The following is a 21,378-nucleotide window of genomic DNA, read 5'->3' as shown; positions in this document are numbered from 1 at the left end:
GTCTATAGTTCCCTTACCATGGAACAATTGCTCCCAGTTCATGCTTCCTAACTCATGTCTAATCGCGTCATAGTTTCCTCTTCCCCAATTAAATATCCTCCCATTTTGCCTAATCCTCTCCTTCTCCATAGCTATGTAGAATGTGAGGCAGTTATGGTCACTATCACCAAAATGCTCTCCCACCACAAGATCTGATACCTGCCCCGACTCGTTTCCAAGCACCAAGTCTAGAATGGCCTCTCCCCTCGTCGGCCTGTCAACGTACTGAGTTAGGAAACCCTCCTGAACACACCTTACAAAAACAGCTCCATTCAAATCTTCTGCTCGAAGGAGGTTCCAATCAATATTAGGAAAGTTAAAGTCACCCATTACAACAACGCTACTGCGTCCACACTTTTCCAAAATCTGTCGACCTATGCTTTCTTCAATCTCCCTGCTGCTATTGTAGTTAATGTTTACTGTCCAAACTAACCACTGCCGTTCATTAAATTCTACCACAGTAAGGTTAATCAAACACATTTCATGTTTACACTTTCATTCCTTCAATAGAAATGTACTTACTCGGTAAAGGCAGCTGGTGTTTAATGAATCATTGCTGTACATTCTCTAGGAGCAGTAGTTAATGGAGTGGTAGTTCATGGAGGTATTGGTAGTTAATGGCGTGGTAGTTCATGGAGGTATTGGTAGTTAATGGCGTGGTAGTTCATGGAGGTATTGGTAGTTAATGGCGTGGTAGTTCATGGAGGTATTGGTAGTTAATGGCGTGGTAGTTCATGGAGGCAGCAGCAGTTATTGAAGGCAGTGGTTGTAAGTGGAAGCAGTAGCGGTTAATGGAGGCAGCGGTAATTCATGGAGTAATAGTTAATGGAGGCAGTGGTAGGTAATGGGGGCAGCAGCAGTCGACGGGGGCAGCAGCAGTTAATGGGGGCAGCAGCAGTTAATGGGGGCAGCAGCAGTCGACGGGGGCAGCAGCAGTTAATGGGGGCAGCAGCAATTAATGGGGGCAGTAGCAGGTAATGGGGGCAGTAGCAGTCAATGAGGGCAGCAGCAGTCAATGGGGGCAGTAGCAGTCAATGAGGGCAGCAGCAGTCGATGGGGGCAGTAGCAGTCAATGGGGGCAGTAGCAGTCAATGGCGGCAGCAGCAGGTAATGGGGGTAGTAGCAGTTAATGAGGGCACTAGCAGGTAACGGGGGCAGTAGCAGGTAATGGGGGTCGCAGAAGTCAATGTGGACAGCGAGCAGTTAACGGAGGCAGCAGCAGTCAATGTGTGCAGCAGCAGTTAATGTAGGCAGCAGCAGTCGATGGGGGCAGCAGCAGTCGATGGGGGCAGCAGCAGTTAATAGAGGAAGCGGCAGTTGATGGGGGCGGCCGCAGCCGATGTGGGCAGCAGTCAGTGGGGGCGACAGCAGTCGATGGAAGCTGTAGCTGTCTGTTCTGTTGGCTGGAGACCAAGTGCGAGTCCTGCTTTGTTTCATTTCAGAGAGACCCTCCCAGAAACCACCAGGTTTCTCAGTGAGCCTGTGCTCCCCAATCCTGGCTTCTCTGACATGGCACTGAGTATCTTTGAGCAATGAGCATAACCCCCTAATCCACCACCTTCCAAAATTCTCCCCAGGAGCCCACCATTGAACTTGCAAAGGTTCTCTTAGTTCCTGTATTGTGCACCCTCTTGCTCCCCATTGGGCTACTGCCAGCTATGTCAGGATGAGTCCCATAAGTGGTCACTACCTGGGCAAACATGGGATGACTGTGGATCCCAATATTCTACTTATCCCTCTGTTTAACTGTCCCCTTCCCCCCCAGTTAAGCTCACCACAGGGGAGCGGTATTACTTGCTCTCCCTCACACTGTCTCTACCTTTCTCTATCTCACTTTTTCTCTCCCCAGCCCCACCACCTCCCTCTGCCCCTTTAATTTCCCTCGCTTTCTGTCACTTTCTCCTCACATCCCTTTTTCTCTCTCTCGCTGTCCATTTCTGTATCTCTGCTTTAAGTATCTCTTCGTCTCTGTCCCTCTGCCCCTATCTCTCTCCTTCTGTTTCGCCCTCTCTCTCACTTTCTCTTACACTCTTTCAGCCTGTCTCCCTTTTGAGAAGTCTCAGACCCAGCTCATGTTGTGAGCCCCTTGCTGTTGGACCTGGGGAGACTGAAACAGAAATGGTTACAAGCAGCAGATATTGCTTCTCTGCTGGTTCATGACCCCACCCCTGTGAATGAAATTGCAGCTTGTCTGGGAGAAGTTGGGAATAGGCCACAGACATAATTTGTCCACTAGTGACATGAGCTGTGGCAGACAGTTCCTTCACATCTGCTCTCTGCTGACTCAACATCTGTGAATCCAGCCCCATTCAGAGCTGTGTTATGACTGGTTAGCATGTTGGCAAAATGGACCATCAGGCCTTGCTGACTGCCCATCTCTCTGGTTTCTGCACTACATGAAGCAAGACTACAATTCTTGGCGGCTGACTGGGGCTTTTCTTACTCTAGTTGCTGTTTTTTTTTCACCTATTGTTAATGACCCAAGAACACTCCAGGACAGGAAGCAGTCGACATTTCTATGCAAGATAATAAAGACCAATCTGGACTCCATTTTCTCCCCTTTGGTCCAGGAACTCCCTATCTACGTCTGTGACACCACCCACGCCCTCCACCTCCTCCAGAACTTCCAATTCCCTGGCCCCCAACACCTCGTTTTCACCACAGACGTCCAGTCCCTATACACCTGTATTCCGCATGCAGATGGCCTCAAGGCCCTCCGCTTCTTCCTGTCCCGCAGGCCCGACCAGTCCCCCTCCACGGACACCCTCATCCGCCTAGCCGAACTCGTCCTTACCCTCAACAAATTCTCTTTCGATTCCTCCCACTTCCTACAGACAAAGGGGGTGGCCATGGGCACCCGCATGGGCTCCAACTATGCCTGCCTCTTTGTAGGTTACGTGGAACAGTCCCTCTTCCGCACCTACACAGGCCCCAAACCCCACCTCTTCCTCCGTTACATTGATGACTGTATTGGCGCTGCCTCTTGCTCCCCAGAGGAGCTCGAACAGTTCATCCACTTCACCAACACCTTCCACCCCAACCTTCAGTTCACCTGGGCCATCTCCAGCACATCCCTCACCTTCCTGGACCTCTCAGCCTCCATCTCAGGCAACCAGCTTGTAACTGATGTCCATTTCAAGCCCACCGACTCCCACAGCTACCTAGAATACACCTCCTCCCACCCACCCTCCTGCAAAAATTCCATCCCCTATTCCCAATTCCTCCGCCTCCACCGCATCTGCTCCCATGATGAGGCATTCCACTCCCGCACATCCCAGATGTCCATGTTCTTCAAGCACTGCAACATTCCCCCCACAGTGGTCGAGAACGCCCTTGACTGTGTCTCCCGCATTTCCCGCAACACATCCCTCACACCCTGCCCCCGCCACAGCCACCCCAAAAGGATCCCCCTCGTTCTCACACACCACCCCACCAACCTCCGGATACAACGCATCATCCTCCGACACTTCCGCCATCCACAATCCAGCCCCACCACCCAAGACATTTTCCCATCGCCACCCTTGTCTGCCTTCCAGAGAGACCACTCTCTCCATGACTCTCTTGTTCGCTCCACACTCACCTCCAACCCCACCACACCCAGCACCTTCCCCTGCAACGGCAGAAAATGCTACACTTGCCCCCTCACCTCCTCCCTCACCCCTATCCCAGGCCCCAAGATGACTTTCCATATTAAGCAGAGGTTCACCTGCACATCTGCCAATGTGGTATACTGTATCCATTGTACCCGGTGTGGCTTCCTCTACATTGGGGAAACCAAGCGGAGGCTTGGGGACCGCTTTGCAGAACACCTCTGCTCGGTTCGCAATAAACAACTGCACCTCCCAGTCGCAAACCATTTCAACTCCCCCTCCCATTCTTTAGATGACATGTCCATTATGGGCCTCCTGCAGTGCCACAATGATGCCACCTGAAGGTGGCAGGAACAGCAACTCATATTCCGCTTGGGAACCCTGCAGCCCAATGGTATCAATGTGGACTTCACCAACTTCAAAATCTCCCCTTCCCCCACCGCATCCCTAAACCAGCCCAGTTCATCCCCTCCCCCCACTGCACCACACAACCGGCCCAGCTCTTCCCCTCCCCCCACTGCATCCCAGAACCAGCCCAGCCTGACTCTGCCTCCCTAACCTGTTCTTCCTCTCACCTATCCTTTCCTCCCACCCCAAGCCGCACCTCCATTTCCTACCTACTAACCTCATCCCACCTCCTTGACCTGTCCGTCTTCCCTGGACTGACCTATCCCCTCCCTACCTCCCCACCTATATTCTCCTCTCCACCTATCTTCTTTTCTCTCCATCTTTGGTCCGCCTCCCCCTCTCTCCCTATTTATTCCAGAACCCTCACCCCATGCCCCTCTCTGATGAAGGGTCTCGCCCGAAACGTCAGCTTTTGTGCTCCTGAGATGCTGCTTGGCCTGCCGTGTTCATCCAGCTTCACACTTTGTTATCTTGGATTCTCCAGCATCTGCAGTTCCCATTATCACTGACATTTCTATGCAGCTCTGTACAGAAACAATACCCCTGTTGCCATTCCTCTGCTATTTCCCTGCAGCCCTGCTATGTTTTCCCTTTTGACTAAATTCTGTTTTTGAAAGTTATAATTTGCAGTGCCTCCACTATCCTGTCCGGCAGTGTGCACCAGACCCCTAACCACTTGAGTCAACCTGCTTCCACCTGCATGTTCCCTGTCAAACTCCTCTGGTCTTGGGTTGCCATCCTGAATCTTTATCTTTGCTCTCTATGTTCTACCGGTCAACCAATCTTCTATCAAAGCCAGTACCTTGCCCTAACAATTTTTATCTTTTATCTTATTTAACAGCCGTCTGTGTGAGAAATCTTGTCTCACCATTATTGCTTCTTTCACAAATTATGGTTTTTTGAAAGGAAATTTTGTTTGGAAAAGCCCTTTGAATTTTTGATTAACTATAAGGATGCATAAGAGGAGGATGTATTTGGATTTTTGAGAAATAATTGATAAAATAATATACAAGAGGTTGTCGCACAAAGTTGAGGCTCATGAGATTGGGGTAATATGTTCGCATGGATAGAGATTTGGTTACCAGAGACAACTGTGAATAAATAGGAAATGGTTTGATCCTTTGAAATCCTATACACTGCAAGTGAGTGGGAAAGAGTTGGATTAAACAAGTTCCATACATTACAAGTGAGTTGATTCATTTGAATTTGAGTGCTGCTGAATAAAGACAAATTTTGTCAAAAGATTTGCTCTTGCACTCATCAGGACAGTTTTCCAGAAATATCGAAGCAAGAGAAAACAAAGTTTATACACATGAGAGGAGACTGCTGCTTGATTGGCCAGTTGACTGTGATTGGTAGAAGCGTTGCCACAAAGAATGTACCTGATAATAATGATTGGCAATTAAATGCCACGCAGGTAAATTGTACTGATTAGTGCAAGAGGAGAAACTTTGGGTAAATGTGCCTTTTTTTCAACAAGGTTCAAATTCAGTACTGCCAATTGGCTCATCTGAATCTTTGAAATGACAGTGAAATTTCCAGGAGTGACTGAATACAATGGCTGGGGGAGGTGGGGGGGGGGGGCACGGTGGCGTTTACAGCTAACAGCTGTGACTGTACACACGCCTACCTAGTCTGTGTTTGGAAATTAAATGTTTGGCAGGGCCTGAAATCTTGTGCAGTGAGTATTTGCCAAAACTTACAGTGAGTGAATATGCCAAATGGATGAACCTGAATGGCTGTAGTAATTGAAATAAAGACTGGAAATTCCTGATGGATGTCACAACTTGATGAAGTTCATATGTTCAAGCTCTTGTCAGTGGAACAGTGCTTCAACTGCTCACTGTCTAGCTTCTGTCATCAGCGCAGATGGAAACTCAGAATAGGACTTGAACACACAGGGCATGGAGCCATTAAATCAGCACTTTGAACAGTGTTTGCTTTGCTGAAAATTCCGTTCCTTCAGCACACAATGTGTTCTATGTCAAGTACACCCATAATGACACTTGTGCTGGATTTAATTTCCTAAACTTTTGTAGAGTTATATATGGCACCGAAACAGGAGGTCCATCTCCTGCTTCCTTGACCCTTTCAGGCAGTGAGTCTCAAACACCGAACACCCAATCACTTTCAATCTATGATCTCTGCTCTCTGGCCTCTCTCTTAAGGGAAATAGATCCTTCCTTCCTCTTTGCCACCTTCCTCCAGGCTCATTATAACCTTGTGCATTTCAATCAAGTCATCCTTCAGCTACATCTGTTGCATGGTAAACACCTCCAGTCTTTTATCTCTGCCGCGTGTTTCCAGTCTGGGCCTCATGCTGTAATGAATACTTTATGTATTTCCAGCTTAATCTCTCTGCTCTTATACTCTATGGTTTGGCTAACAAAACCGAGGTTCTCACATTCACATCTTATTTACCTTATTGAGCAGACCTGCTACCTTCAGGGATCTGTGGACTCCAAGATTCCTCACTTTCTCCACACCTCTTGCTATTCTCCCATTGATTAACATCATCCAAGTTCATGACCTCCTCATCTATTGCTAAAACTCTCATCATACCTTTGTCACTTCCAGACTTGCCAATTCCAGTCTGGTCCTGGTTGGCCTTTAAAATTGACCCCACCATAAACCTGATGGCATGTAGAACTCTGCTTCTTGTGCTTTAACATTTGTCAAGCTCTGTTCACCTATCGTTCCAGTGCTCACTGATCTACACTGGCTCCCAGTCAACCATTGTCCTGATTTTAAAATTCTCATTGTTATTTTCAGATCCCTCCATGGCTTTACCCTCCTGTAATCTTGTTCAGTCCCACAAACATCTGAGATCTCTGTGCTCCTCTGCAGCTTTCTGGGCATCCTTAATTTTAATTGTTTTACTATTGCTCAGCTTGCCTTATGCTGGTGAGGCAACATGTTTTGCAGTGCCCTCCATACAACCCTCCCCTGTCTACCTCACTTTCTTCCTTTAAGACGTTACGTAAAGCTGAAGTTTTTGACTGAGATTTTGACCACCTGCCCTAATGTCTCCTCACAAGGCACAGTGCCCCAAAACGCTGCTGAGATGTGTTTGGAATGTTGATTGGATTGAGGGTGATGCTCTTCGAATCAAAACTGCCTTGTAAGGAAGGTTAGTGAGTGATTACTAACGCTGAGTCAAGACATTCTCATCGTTGATGGAGAGGAAGGAAGGGATGAAGCACTAAATGCAAAAATTTGAAGAATGCAAGATTTTCTGAGGGCTTTTGAACTGGAGCACATTACAGAAGGAGTGATGAAGTCAGGTGATGATTTTCAGCGTGTGCATAAGAATTTCCAATGTGTGGTGTAGGATGTCTGCCCCATGCTGTGGCCTTTGCCCCCAGGAGGGTATTTGTACCTGATGCTAACTCTGTTACATAAGAACTAGGCATGGTAACATGGTACGGAAAGATTCAACAGATATTTATCACAGATCCTCATTTTCACATAGATTAAAGTCATGCACACTGCAGTGTCTGGGCTAATATTAACTTAGTCAGTTGTAGTCACACAGCCTTTCATACCTCGAGTGTCCTCACTTAAGATAGAATCATTAGGCCAGTTGAGTGTAGAGACTTCAAATGCCTGGATAAGGATTTCAAAAGGTCAGAAGGAGGAAGGTCAAGTGCAGATCCTTGATGAGCCTGGGGATTGTGATGGGGTGTGATGAGAAGCCATTTATGGAGATACCCCAGCTATGACCAGGTGAATGAGAGAGAGGCAAGTAATGTCAGCTTGTTCAGGACAGGACCACCCACTTAACAAGCACCTCATCCACAATCTTCAGCACTCATTTCCTGCAGTAGCAATGGTGTGCACCATTTACAAGATGCACTGTAGCATCTCACCAAGGCTCCTCCAACAGCACTTTCCAAACCCACAACCTCTACCACTTAGAAGGACAAGAGCAGCAGATACATGGGAACACCAACACCTGTAAGTTCCCCTCCAAGGTACACACCATCCTGACTTGGAAATTTATAGCTGTTTTTGTCATTGAAGTCTTGGAATCCCTCTATAAATATAGTGCAATTTACCGCCCCCTGCCAACCGACGACAACAGTTCAAGAAGGTGGTTCATCACCACCTCCTGAGGTAGACAGGGGAGGGTTGTATGGAGGGCACTGCAAAACATGTTGCCTCACCAGCATAAGGCAAGCTGAGCAATAGTAAAACAATTAAAATTAAGGATGCCCAGAAAGCTGCAGAGGAGCACAGAGATCTCAAAAGCTATTGACAAATGCTGAAGAGGAAAGCTGGAGCATTCTTGTCATATTATAGTAGGGAAGATCACAGCTTATGCTCAAAGTGCTGACAGCACACATGGCACTCAAAAAATCCCCAAAGATTGCAGATGTTGGAAGTCAGAAACAAAAACAGAAATTGCTGGAAAAAGCTCAGCAGGCCTGGCAGTATCGGTGGAGAGAAGGCATAGTTTCAGGTCCAGTGACCAATCTTCAGAACTAGGGTTCTTCCCCATTTTTGACACATGATGCTCATGTCCCCTTCTCTCAGAAGCAACATATACCAATCTCTCCTACACCAAATGATATCCCATTGTGCAATCACGCAGAGTTATGGGGAAATTCAGAAGAATGCGGGATCTTGATGTGCTTATCCATAGATCCCTGAAGGTGGCAGGACTAGTGAATAGAGTAGATAAGAAGGCATATGGAATGCTTGCCTTTGTCAGACAAAGCATAGCTTAAAAGAGCAGGGAGTTTATGTTGGAGCTGTACGGAATAATTGTTCGGCCACGGCTGGTGTACTGTGTGGAGTTATGGTCACAGAGGTGTATAAGATTATGAAGGGCGTGGACAAATGGTTGCAAAGCAACTTAGTCAATGGATCAATAACAAGAGAGTATAATTTTAAAGTTAAAGATAGGAGGTTCAGAGGAGATTTAAGAAAAAAAAACTTTTCAACCCGAGGAGGGGAGAATACAGTGCCTGGGAGTGTATTTGAGGTGAGAAACCGCACAAGCTTGAAAATAACTTTAATGAGCTTTGAATTTTTTTTTTCATTCATTTGTGGGTGGGGTGTCGCTGGCTGGCCAACATTTCTTGCCCATCCCTAGTTGCCCTTGAGAGTTTAGAATTAGAATCCTTACAGTGTGGAAACAGGCCCTTCAGCCCAAAAAGTCCGCACCGAAGCTCAGTACATCCCACCCAGGCCCATTCCCCTATAAACCACCTAAGCTACACATCCTGAACACTACAGGAAATTTAGCATGGCCAAGCCACCTAACCTGCACATCTTTGGACTGTCGGAGGAAACCGGAGCACCTGGAGGAAACCCACACAGACACGGGGAGAATGTGCAAACTCCACACAGACATACACCCAAGGCCAGAATCAAACCTGGGTCCCTGGCGCTGTGAGGCAGCAGTGCTAACCACTGAGCCACCGTGCTGCCACAGAGAAGGTCAGGGTGAGCTGCCCTCTTGAGTTGCTGCAGCCCTCCTGCTGTGGGCTGACCCACAATGTCATTAGGGAGGCAATTCCAGGATTTTGACCCAGCGACAGTGAAGGAACCACAATATATTTCCAAGTCAGGATGGTGAGTGACTTGGGAATTTGGAGGTGGTGGTGATCCCATATGCCTGATGCCCTCATCCTTCTAGATGGCTGTGGTCGTGGGTTTGGAAGGTGCTGTCTGTGGATCTTTGGTGAATTTCTGCAGTGTGTCTTGTAGATAGTACACATTGCTGCTACTGAGCAATACTGGTGGAGAGAATGGATGCTTGTGGATGTGGTGCCAATTAAGCGGGCTGCTTTGTCCTGGATGGTGTTAAGCTTCTTGAGTGTTATTGGGGCTGCACTCATCCAGGAAAGCCTTGCAGATAGTGTACAGTCTTTGAGGAGGCAGGAGGTGAGTTATTTGCCACAGTATTCCTCACTTCTGGCCTGCTCTTGTAGCCATTGTGTTTATGTAGTGAGTCCAGTTGAGTTTCTGGTCAATGATAACCCCCAGGATGTTGATAGTGCGGGATTCAGTGATGGTAACACTATTGAATGTCAAGGGGCAGCAGTTAGATTCTCTCTTAATGGTGTTGGCCATAGCCTAGCATTTGTGTGGCACGAGTATTACTTCCCACTTGGCAGCCTGAGCCTGGATATTGTCCAGATCTTGTTGCATTTGAACATGGACTATTTCAGTATCTAAGGAGTCATGAATGGTGCTGAATATTGTGCAATCATCAGCGAACATCTCCACTTCTGACCTTATGATGGAGGGAAGGCCATTGATGGAACAGCTGAAGATAGTTGGGCCTAGGATACTACCCTGAGGAACTCCTGCAGAGATGTCCTGGGGCTGAGATAACTGACCTCCCACAACCATGGCCATCTTCCTGTGTACCAGATATGACTCAAACCCCTGGACCATTTGCCCCCGATACCCATTGATTCAGTTTTGCTACGGCTCCTTGATGCCACACTCAGTTGAGTGCAGCCTTGCTTTCAAGGGCTATCACTCTCACCTCACCCTCTGGAATTCAGCTCTTTTGTCCGTGTTTGAACCAAGGTTGTAATGGGGTCAGGAGCTGAGTGATCTGATGGAGCCCAAACTGGGCGTCACTGAGCAGGTGCTGTTTGATAGCGCTGTTACTGACACCTCCCATCACTTTACTGATGATCGAGAGTAGACTGATGGGGCGGTAATTGGCCGGGTTGGATTTGTCCTGTTTTTTGTGGACAGGACATACTTGGGCAATTGTCCATGTTGTCGGGTAGATACCCGTGCTGTAATTGTACTGGAACAGCTTGGCTAGGGGAGCAGCAAGTTCAGGAGCACAAGTCTTCAGTACTATTGCCAGAATGTTGTCAGGGTCTGTAGCCTTTGCAGTATCCAGTTTCTCCAACTGTTTCTTGGTATCACATGGAGTGAATCGAATTGGCTGAAGACTGGTATCTGTCATGCTGGGTACCACTGGAGGAGGCCAAGATAGATCATCCACTCCGCATTCGCACTGATGTGCTGGGCTCTTCCATCATTGAGGATGGGGCTATTTGTGGAGCCTCCTCCTCCAGTGAGTTGTTTAATTGTCCAATCATAATTGGATGTGGCAGGACTGCAGAGTGAATGACTTGGAAATGTTACAACATTCAAGGTTATGAGCCTAATCAGGGCAAATGGGACTAGTGTAGGTACTGGTGTATTTTTAGCATATAGATTTGTTACAGAGGGGAAAGGCCGAACCACTCTGATAATTAAACCAAAATACAAGCCCAAACCTGTTATGACTGGAGTAGAGGTTCTTTTCTAATAAATACCCCCAAAACACTCAGAGAAGCTTATTTTTCCCCTCATAACCTGTTACAAACGTGGTTAAAAGAAAGAAAATCCTTGATTCACTTTATAAATAACAAGGAACAAGTTATTTATTTAGTTCTATCAATGACCAAATTTACAGAATTACTAACAAACCAATCAATTCCCCCTTCGACTAATAACTAACCCTTAATTGAACTAAGTTCTCCTGGAATGCTGTTCAAATAAACACAAGTCACAATTATATAAACCCAATTAATAAGACAACAATAAATTAAAACTTAATCTCTCCAAGTTCACACAGACTGTCTTCTGGAACTCAGTGCTTTCTCCAGCCTTTCTGCTGTTGATCTCACATCTCAAATGTCTTTCGGCCACTGATTCTGCTGTCACGGATGTTTTTCTCTATAATTGCTTCTGTGAGGACATTTAGCCAGAAATGCTGCTTTAATTAAATGCTGCCTTCTCTGAGAGCGAAAAAAAAGTGTCTCTTGGCAGTTGACAGTTGGGTCTGTCCTGAATTTCAAAAATCCTTTCTTATGTATCTCCTATGACACATCAAATTTTTGTACTGTGATTGGTTTCAGGATGTCAACACCATCAGTTTTTTCAATTCAATTGGTTTTGAATCGCTGATTGCTTGGTTTAAATTTATTGGCCAAATTCAAACTTGTCTCAGTAAAATGTCATCATTAATACAAAATGTTTCAATTTGGTCACTCTCTGTGCACAGTACCTGTAAAAGTACAGGGCAAAGCACAATCTCTTAAAGAGACCAGGTATGCTTCTTTCCCACTGTCATTTATTTTAACCTACAATTCTAACTTCCTGCCTTCCAATTCACAAATACTCTACCCAACTTCGTAACAAAGTCAATGGGCTGAAGGGTCTCTTCTGTATTATATGATTCTATGATATACCAGCATAGAAACTGATCATTTGCCCCAAAAGTCTATGCAACAGTGCTCACCAGCCTTCTCCCACCCATTTCAGCTAACCCAAATACAGATGCCTTGCTGATTAATGTTTTTATCGAGCTTCCTCACTATTCAGCTCAGGTACCTTGTCAAATAGTGTGCTCCACTTCCTTACAACTCTTTGGGTGAGAAAAGAAAAGCTCTAATTTCCTTGTTGGATGTGTTGGTGATGATTTTACAGTTTTGGCTCCCACTGTGGAGCTTTGCTCTCACCTGGGTCATTTTGGGGATTAGATAAGCAGGAGAGATACTTCCCCAGAGGGAGGGAAAGAGGTCTTCTTTCAACTGAGGAAAGCCATTTTCTTTTAATCTGCATTAATAGTTAACGTTTAGAATGTCAGTGCAGAGATTTCCCAGCCAGGTGCCTCTCTGATGTTGGATGTGAGATGGACAGCTATGGTGGAGCTTGTGGGTTTGGAATTGCATATTGTATGGAAAAAGCGAGGTAAATAAATAGCAGGATTGTCAAGTGCAACATGAAACAAGCCTGAATTGGAAATGTTCCAAAATTTATTTTTGTCTGCTCCAGAAGGAGGTTCTGATGCAATTTCTTTGACAAGTTGAAACTGGCTGCATTGAAGTGAAGCAGAAATCGCTTGTGAGGCCAGCAATTTTTTTTTTATTTTTCATTATTTGTATTCCAGGTTTAGCTGTATGCTGATCCAAGCAAAATCTTCTGAGTGAGATTCCAAAGACGGTGCTGAATTACAGGCTCTTGTGAGCCAATTTCTTCAATTTGTTTTAACTTTGCATTAATCTTTGGATGTTCTGAACTCATTCACTTTAGGTTCTATGATGGTCGGAAACAGATTGACAGTTTTGTATATGCAGCTGGGAAATCTTTAAAACCCACTTCTGTGTACCATCATTGACATTTTCTTATCTTTTCACTCCTTGATATCACCATCCCCATCCTGGAGGTTATCTTCAACCAGAAACTGAACTGGGCTAGCCATATCAATACTATGGCTACAAGACCAGCTCAGAAGCTTGGAACAAAAATAGAAGATGCTGGAAAAGCTCACCAGGTCTGGAAGCAAGTGTTTAGAGAAAATCAGGATCAAGGTTTCAGGTCCAGTGACCCTACTTCAGAACCAGTTGTGAACTCTGACTTTCTCTTTACAATGCTTCCAGACCTGAGCTTCTCCAGCGTCTTCTGTTTTTGTTCTTGATTCACACCATCTGCAGTTCATTTGGATTTTATCTTCAGAAGCTTGGAATCAGTGGCAAGCAATTCATCTCATGTCTCCACAAAGTCTGCCCCACCGTCTTTTCAACAGATAGATCCAGAATTTGCAGCTTGAGTAACATTAAATAAACTCAAAACCATCCGATACAAAGCAGCCAATTGATTGGCAACCTATCTACCACCTCCGACACTCACTTCCTCGCTACTAACTAAGCCGTGTGTACCATTTACATGATGCACTGCAGCAGCTCACCAAGGCTCCTTTGATAGCACCCTCCAAACCCATGACCTCCACCATCTAGAAGGACAAAGACAAAGATACATGGGAAGACCACCCCCTGCAAACTCCTCTCCAAGCCACTCACCATCCTACCGCGGAAATATGTCGCTGTTCCCTCAGTATCACTGGGCCAGAATCCTGGAAATTCCTCTCTCACAATATTGTGGATCTAACTACAGCACTTGGTCTGCAATGGTTGAAGAAGGCAGCTCACCACCACCTTCTCACTGGTAACTAGGGATGGGCAATAAACACGGGTCCAACCAGCAGCTTGTATCCCATGAATGAATGAACAGAACACAAACAGAAGTCAGCCGACCCAAAGCGTTAACTCTGAATTTTATCTTCACAGATGCTGACAGACTTGCTGAGCTTTTACAGCAACTTATGCTTTTGTTCCTGATTCACAGCATTAGCAGTTATTTTGGTGTTTATTATGAATAAATAGAAACCTTGCTTGGTATTTAATATCTTTGAAAACTTGCTGATGAATTCCCGCCAGTTCTGAAGAAGAATTAGGGATAGACAATCATGTTATGCCAATGAAAATGCCCTTGCAAGAATCATAGCTAACTGTGGCTAGTCACAATCCTGGAATCTTACTTTGTTCTGTCACTGGGTAGTCCTTGTTGACTGCACTTGGCCAACCTGCCAGCTTGAGTTCAGAACTCAGTATGTAGTATACCATCGGATCAAACATATTGGCAGGGCTGCAGTTTCCAGAGGTGTAAATTAATGAGTTATGCTGGGATTTCCCATGAAGCACATTGAAGGTGTAGAATGTATAAACCAGCCTAAAGAAATGGAAATGGCCGAAGCAATAAGTGCCTTCTTTAAAACCATCTTTGTGCATAAGGATTGAAGATTGAAAGCGCCGCTTCTGCATTTTAGGAAGTGAGTATTAACATAAATATAACTGCAAAGTTTTTCCATTTTTAACGCAATGTATTCTAATATTTAAAAAAATGAATTTAGAGATTTAGGAAGCAAAACACAGGAATCAATTATGAGATTTTATTAAAAAAAACTTTTTTCAAATGTTAACATGAAGCACCAGAAATATGTCCTTACTTTGTTTAAGATTTTAGTTGTAAATTCTCAGCCTGTTCACAACTGTTGTGAATTATAGAAATTTATGTGAGTTCTTTTTCACATTTGGTTATGAGCAGTGGGAAGTTTTGGGGAAGTCTTGTAGATTTATGGATAGAAAAAGTTGTATCCTGGTGAGAGACAAGCTATTTGCTTCCTAGAGCAGCTCCTTGAAGAAAGGCCGTTCTTGGGAGAGATGAAGCTTTTGGAGTCCCGAGAAACAGTGGAGTTTGAAAACTCATATCCCTAAGAGGCTAAATTAGCTTTAAAGGGAAGCCAAAGTTTTTTTTTAACTTTCCCTGGCAACTGTTCCAAAGTGATCAAACCTTGAAAGCAAATCTTTCCGACTGCAAAATAATGCCAGTTTTGGAGATAATGCCAATCTTACAGTGGGATATGCACCCCTTAATCATTCTTGCTCCTTTCTGAAACCTTAGCCAGCTTTCATGTTTCTGTTTTAGCAGCAACAAAATGTCATCATTAATCAACTGCAGCTCGCCAGCAGTCAGGACATAAACTGTTGGAGAGAGTGAGGAGCGGCAGTATTCGTTGCTGCATGTATCTGTCTGGATACCAGTACTGTCAGGAATGTACATAAAGGCATTCAGCTGTCACAAGATTCAGATGGACTGATTGTCTTGTCTGTAAGTGGTTTGCTCCAACAGGTATTACATGATATCTAACTCTCTTTTCGTTTGCAAATGTAGGGTGTGCCTGGACCTCCGGGAACACCGGGTGAGAAGGTGAGTTGCTAAACAATCCAGACCGAATCAGTATCATGTATTAGGAAGTTAGTGGGGTACTTAGAGGTCAAGGGTTGGCTGGTGTATGGTATTTTTTGGGGTCAGAGGTCAGATGGCATTGAAATAGAGGTTAGATGCATAGGTTATTCAGTGTTTCAAACAGCCTGTCTTCAACCACCCTTAGCCCAGCTTCATTTTGTGACATTTTTCCGCTGACCCCCATATCCCACAATATGGACAAGGCGTGGCATCATCTCTGAGCTCTGGGAGCAGAACTTGCTGCTGTCCTGGTGATTCGCCAGTTTAAAAATAAATGTGGTGAGTGCTTGGACAGTTGGTTATTATTTAATTTGGATTCTGTCCCAGACACTATAATCTTATGAAACAATATGTGTTCTTTATCTGATGAATCTTTGTTTAAATTCTATTCAGGGAGATACAGGAGATCCTGGTCTGAAGGGAGAGAAGGTGAGCTCGTTAACTGGTAAAAACTGAGAATTCTAGCCTAATTGCCCATCATAGTAAATGTTAATTTCCTTTGCACAAACAGAAACAAGTGTTTCCCTTGTATGCATTGTAAGTCTGGCCGTGATAGTCAGCAAAAATACCAGGGGAGCAATGAAGAGAATTATTTGGATACAACGAGCTGTTCTGACATAGAATACATTGCCTGAAAGGACAGTGCAAACAGTTCCAACAGTAACTTTCTAAAGCAAATTGGGTAAATGCTGATAACTGGGAAACATTTGCAGGACTATGTGGAATGTACAGGAACTTGGAATTAATTAGACCACCTAATGCTCAATAGACTAAATGGCCTGTTTTTGTGATTCCGTGTTTCAGATCTCCAAATCCAGGTCCCAGGTATACTTTACTGAACCATTCACAATATGCAAAAGAGGCCTCCCACAATTCTATCTTTTTAAAGGAGCAATTACTCATTAAGCAGCCAGGGAAGTACGGTGGCTCAGTGGTTAGCACTGCTACCTCATGGTTTCGGGAACCCAGGTTCAATTCCATCCTCGGGTGACTGCCTGTGTGGAGTTTATACATTCTTCCTGAGTCTGTGTGGGTTTCCTCCCCCAGTCTAGAGATGTGCAGGTTATGTGGATTGGCCATGATCAATTGCCTGGTAGTGTCCAGCGATGTGCAGAGTAGGTGGGTTAGCCATGGAAAATGCGGTGATACAGGGATGGGGCAGGGTCTGGCTGGGATGCTCTTTGGGGGTTAGTGTGCACTTGATGGGCTGAATGGCCCGCTTCCACACTTATAGGGGTTCTGTGAGTCACAACCTCTCAGTTCCAACATCATCCTTAGAAATGGAGAGCCATTTTGTAAGGTCTCTGATTTTGTTTTTTATAGAATGGGAAATGCAGATTCCAGGAATTTGGTGGGACGGGAATGCTGCTAGGAGGGCCTGCTTCCATACTAGGGATTCTACGATTTTATTTTATGATCTTATGAATACAATTTCAGGGTCAGGCAAGACCTGCTGCAATCTGAAATCAGCTCTTGTAAGGCCAAGGTAACTCATTCTGTCAAACAACCCTGATATGGTTTGACTGTGCTTTGGGATTTTCGTTAGATTCATTGTGACTTGAAGTGATCAGAAAATTGATGCTTTCAGGTGACCTGTTAAACCAGTTCCACACTGATTAGGCAGCTAACCTAATCTGGTTACACTTCAAGTAGTTGATGTAAGCACGGGTATCAGGGCAATACCCATCAAGCCTAAGTGGTAATTTATCATTGGTCAAAAGTGTGCTGACTGATTCTGTATCATGGCAGGAAAAATGATGTGTTGGCATATAATTCCAGCCCATACACAAAGCAGCTGCTGGTTCCATGCTAAGTTTGAAGAGGGTTTCAGAAATCAGAGAAATGTCCATACGTTATGAAGTTGCTTTAAAGACAGGGCAGTCATGTGAGAATCTGGCCAAGACTATCACTTTCCTGGGATCAGGGGGTTACTATCATTGATGGCCGGGTCAGACTTCCAGCTGTCTTTTGATGGGTTAGCTATTTTCTTGGGATAAGGCGTGTGGATTTGGTCGGATCCCTGCCACCAAAACAAAGCTCGCCACAGCAGAGAAGAAACACAATTTGCATTCCAGAAATATAGTGTAACCCTGGGGCCAGAGAAAATGGGAACTGCAGATGCTGGAGAATCCAAGATAACAAAGTGTGGAGCTGCAAGAGGTTACCTCTCTCTGATGAAGAGTCTAGGCCCGAAATGTCAGCTTTTGTGCTCCTGAGATGCTGCTTGGCCTGCTGTGTTCATCCAGCTTCACACTTTGTAACCCTGGGGCCAATTGGAGTGACAGAATTAAGTCAACCAACATCAGCAGAGAAAAGGTATGGAGGAACCGAAGGAACTAAAATCCGTCACATCCCCAAAGACCTCATGGCCAACACCCTCTGATACTAGGAAAGAAAGCTATAGAGATATTGAATGGATGTGTTATCATTTTGGTTCTGAAATGGTTCACACAAATTGGAAGTCAGCAAATGTTCAACCAATGTTCCGAAATTGAAGGAGAGAGAAAACTGAATGACAGGCCAGGTAGCTTGATCATCAGGAAGTTGCTGGACTCCACTGTTAAAGGCCCTGAACAAAACATAGATCAAGTCAACATGCTGGTAATAAAGGGAAATACTTTTTGACAAATTTATTTGATTTTTTTCAAAACTTAATGAGTGGGGCAGATAAAGGGAAAATGTAACAAACTTGGATTTCCAAAAGACATTGGAGAAAGTGTGACACGAGAGGTTAATACACAAGATAACAAACGTGAACATGAAACAATAGTAGGCCACTTGGCATTTTGAACCTGCTACACTATTCAACATTTTCATGTCGGATCTGACTACCCATATGTAAGGAGTTAGCATCTTTTAGCATGTCTAGAGGATTGGATAATGGACTGAGTGTAAGAATAAGTGGGACATTTTCAAGTTAGCATGTTGCAACTAGTGGAATGTTACATGGATCCATGTTAGGACCTCTGGTATTGATCTATTATTAATATTTATCTATTATCTCTAATTAATCTGTATTAATGACTTGCACAAAGAGGCAGAGGGTAATGTATGCAAATTTTCTGCAGATGTCAAGAGTCTCCCAATGTCTTGCTTTTGGGCTCCCAGAGGGTGTGATTCCCTTGTATCTGAACATTTCGATCAGATCGACCGGCCTGGCACTGAGAGGGGCCCTGCCAGGGACCTCTCCACTGTTCTATTGTTGCTGAACCCATCACACATGACTTCCACCCCGTGATTCCCCGTTACCGTCCCTCGATGAGGCCTGGGGCCCTCGGTGAACTTTGGTCTCATGAGGTTCCAGCAGCCTCGACTGCCTTGATAGAGTTCCCTAAACTGAGGTGAGAAGGAGCTCCCACTTCAAGTCATCACGTACTGCTGCCAGTCCCACAGTCTTGCCAGGAGCACCAGTACTCAGCGTGCCTGTACACAGGCCAGCAGAGCAATTGTAAAATCATTCCCCTGTTGTATTGTTGGAGAGGCTGGAGAGAAACTGGATTAACCGCTGATGTAAAGCGTCTCGCGTCTGTTCTGTAACACAGGGCGATTCATGCAAGATCTGTCCACAGCTCACTGATGAGCTCAGAAACATTGTGGGAATTCCCGGACCACCTGGCGCTAAAGGTGACACAGGACCCCCAGGTGTTCAAGAACCCGGACCACCTGTGAGTAAAGGGGAGGCAGTAGGTAAATGGCACTGGACCAGTAAAACAGAAGCTGTGGTTAATTCTCTGGGGACATGAATTCAAACCCCACTGTGGCATGAATTTAATAAATAAAAACTTATAAGCCACTCTTGGTAACGATGCTACCACCGACTATCATTGATTGCTTTTTTATGACAATCTGGTTAACTTTCTAGAAGGAAATCTGCCATCCTTACCCAGTCTGATTCATAAGTGACTCCAGACCCTGAGAAAACATCAGAAAAGGGTTGAGCAAGTCACTCAATTCAAGGGCAACTAGGGAATGGCTAAAAATGCCAGTTTTGTCAGCAATGACTACATCCCATGGAAGAGAATTGAGTTTGAGTGAAAGAGGTAACCACTGCTGCCGACATTAGAAATAACCTCTTAAGGATTATAGATCTTTTTAATGTAAAGATCATATATTTTTATTTTTATATGTTTTTGATCTTGGACAGAAATGAGAAAATAAGTTTTAATAAACAAGGATTGTCGAGGGACTTCTGCACTTTCTTATTATGAAAGTAAGGAAACCGACACTCACTGAAGAAGAGTCTCGACCCGAAACGTCAGCTTTGCTACTCCTCTGATGCTGCTTGACCTGCTGTGTTCATCCAGCTCCACACTGTGTTAACTCACTGAATGTTGTTTACACAGCTACTGGTTCAGGCAGCATGGAACCTTTGAGCTGAAGCCAACAAAAATGTATCAATGGAGTGTTCTGTGACGACAAGTAGCTGATTGGTCTGTAGACTAGTGTTCAGTGTCAATGCCTGTCAACAGCTATGTGATTGGCTCCTAGGTAACTGAACACCTTGGGGTTGTGAATGCTTGTTGGAAACCATCAGACCTCTTGAGGCGAAGGAGCTGTCTATACTCTGTAGTAGCAAACATCTCAAGCCTGAATATTGTCAGTTTATTTCCACTTTCTAGTTGCTATAGGCTGTGACTTATTTAATCAGAGACATTTGTAAGTGTGAAGCAGTCACCTTATTCTTCCCACAAAGAAGTGACAGAATCTGGAAACTGGAGACTGGGTGGAAGAATTCTGATCAACCAAAGGATCATCTCAGCAAACCCTGTAGACAGGAGCTGAGCTGCCTTCCCAGTCCTTCCCTCTGTCCGTAGCACCCATTTTTTAAAAAAAATCTGACTGTATGTACGTGCATGGAGAAATTTATAAGGCGGTTAGAGTTTTATTTGGTAGGGCTATAGGTAGATGATTTATAATTGTTTACCTGCAGCTAGAATCTTATTTATTTGGAATAACTAGTAATTTTTGTTATTCGGAGAAACCTGATTCCTGCTGTACGTCAACCAAGGACTAAAAGACAGACTGATTGGGGAATTCTGCAGATTGCAAAATGTCTTTGTGTTATGTGGAAATAGTGGAGTTTGAGTTATAGTATTAACATTGATCACCTAGTTTAGACAGGTTATGGTACACCTCTGGAGCAGGTGGGACTAAAAGCCAGCTACTTCCAGCTCAGAGGTAGGGACGCTATCAGTGCACTACAATAGCCTCCCTCAGCCTACATCATCAAATCAAAACAGATTGTACTGATTTGGTTATACAGAACTTAAGTATTGCTGGAAAAAGAGATGCATTTTATAAGTTCTCTGACACATTCATTAGTACAATTTTCAACAAATACCCCAAAGTAAAGCAAAAACAACATTTATATTGAATGAGACAATAGTACTGTTTGGTTACCAAGTGGATTCTGGTAGAGGTGTCACGATGGAGATTGTACCAGTGAATGATAACTAACAGCTATTTGCAAAGTTATGAATTATCCTGATGAGTGCGAAGTGAAAAACTTCAACAAAATTCGTCTTTTGTTCAGCAATACTAAAGATTCATAGTTATTCATGAATTGGTTTATAGGACCTTGCATTGCACACACTCTGCCAACATTATATCATTTTATTTCAATTACTCATGAGACCTGGGCCTCGCTGGCTGGCCAGCATTACTTGCCCATCCCTAGTTGCCCTTGAGAAGGTGGTGGTGAGCTGCCCTCTTGGACAGCTACAGTCCTCCT

General features: G+C 44.7%; 1 protein-coding gene across 3 annotated transcripts in view; it reads left to right on the top strand.

Annotated features, from left to right (window-relative positions):
- Positions 1–21,378, top strand: part of col16a1 (collagen, type XVI, alpha 1) — a 321,764-nt gene that overhangs the window by 172,589 nt on the left and 127,797 nt on the right. For all 3 annotated transcript variants that reach the window (XM_059654248.1, XM_048557999.2, XM_048557998.2), the window contains exons 22-24: positions 15,573–15,608; positions 16,041–16,076; positions 19,190–19,312. In XM_059654248.1, the coding sequence (XP_059510231.1) occupies positions 15,573–15,608; positions 16,041–16,076; positions 19,190–19,312 (195 nt within the window). The remainder of the gene's footprint in view (positions 1–15,572; positions 15,609–16,040; positions 16,077–19,189; positions 19,313–21,378) is intronic.

The sequence above is a fragment of the Stegostoma tigrinum genome, chromosome 24 (assembly GCF_030684315.1).
Source record: "Stegostoma tigrinum isolate sSteTig4 chromosome 24, sSteTig4.hap1, whole genome shotgun sequence".
NCBI lineage: Eukaryota > Metazoa > Chordata > Chondrichthyes > Orectolobiformes > Stegostomatidae > Stegostoma > Stegostoma tigrinum.
Note: the sequence above shows the minus strand (reverse complement) of the source record. Positions and strands in the feature narration are given on the sequence as shown.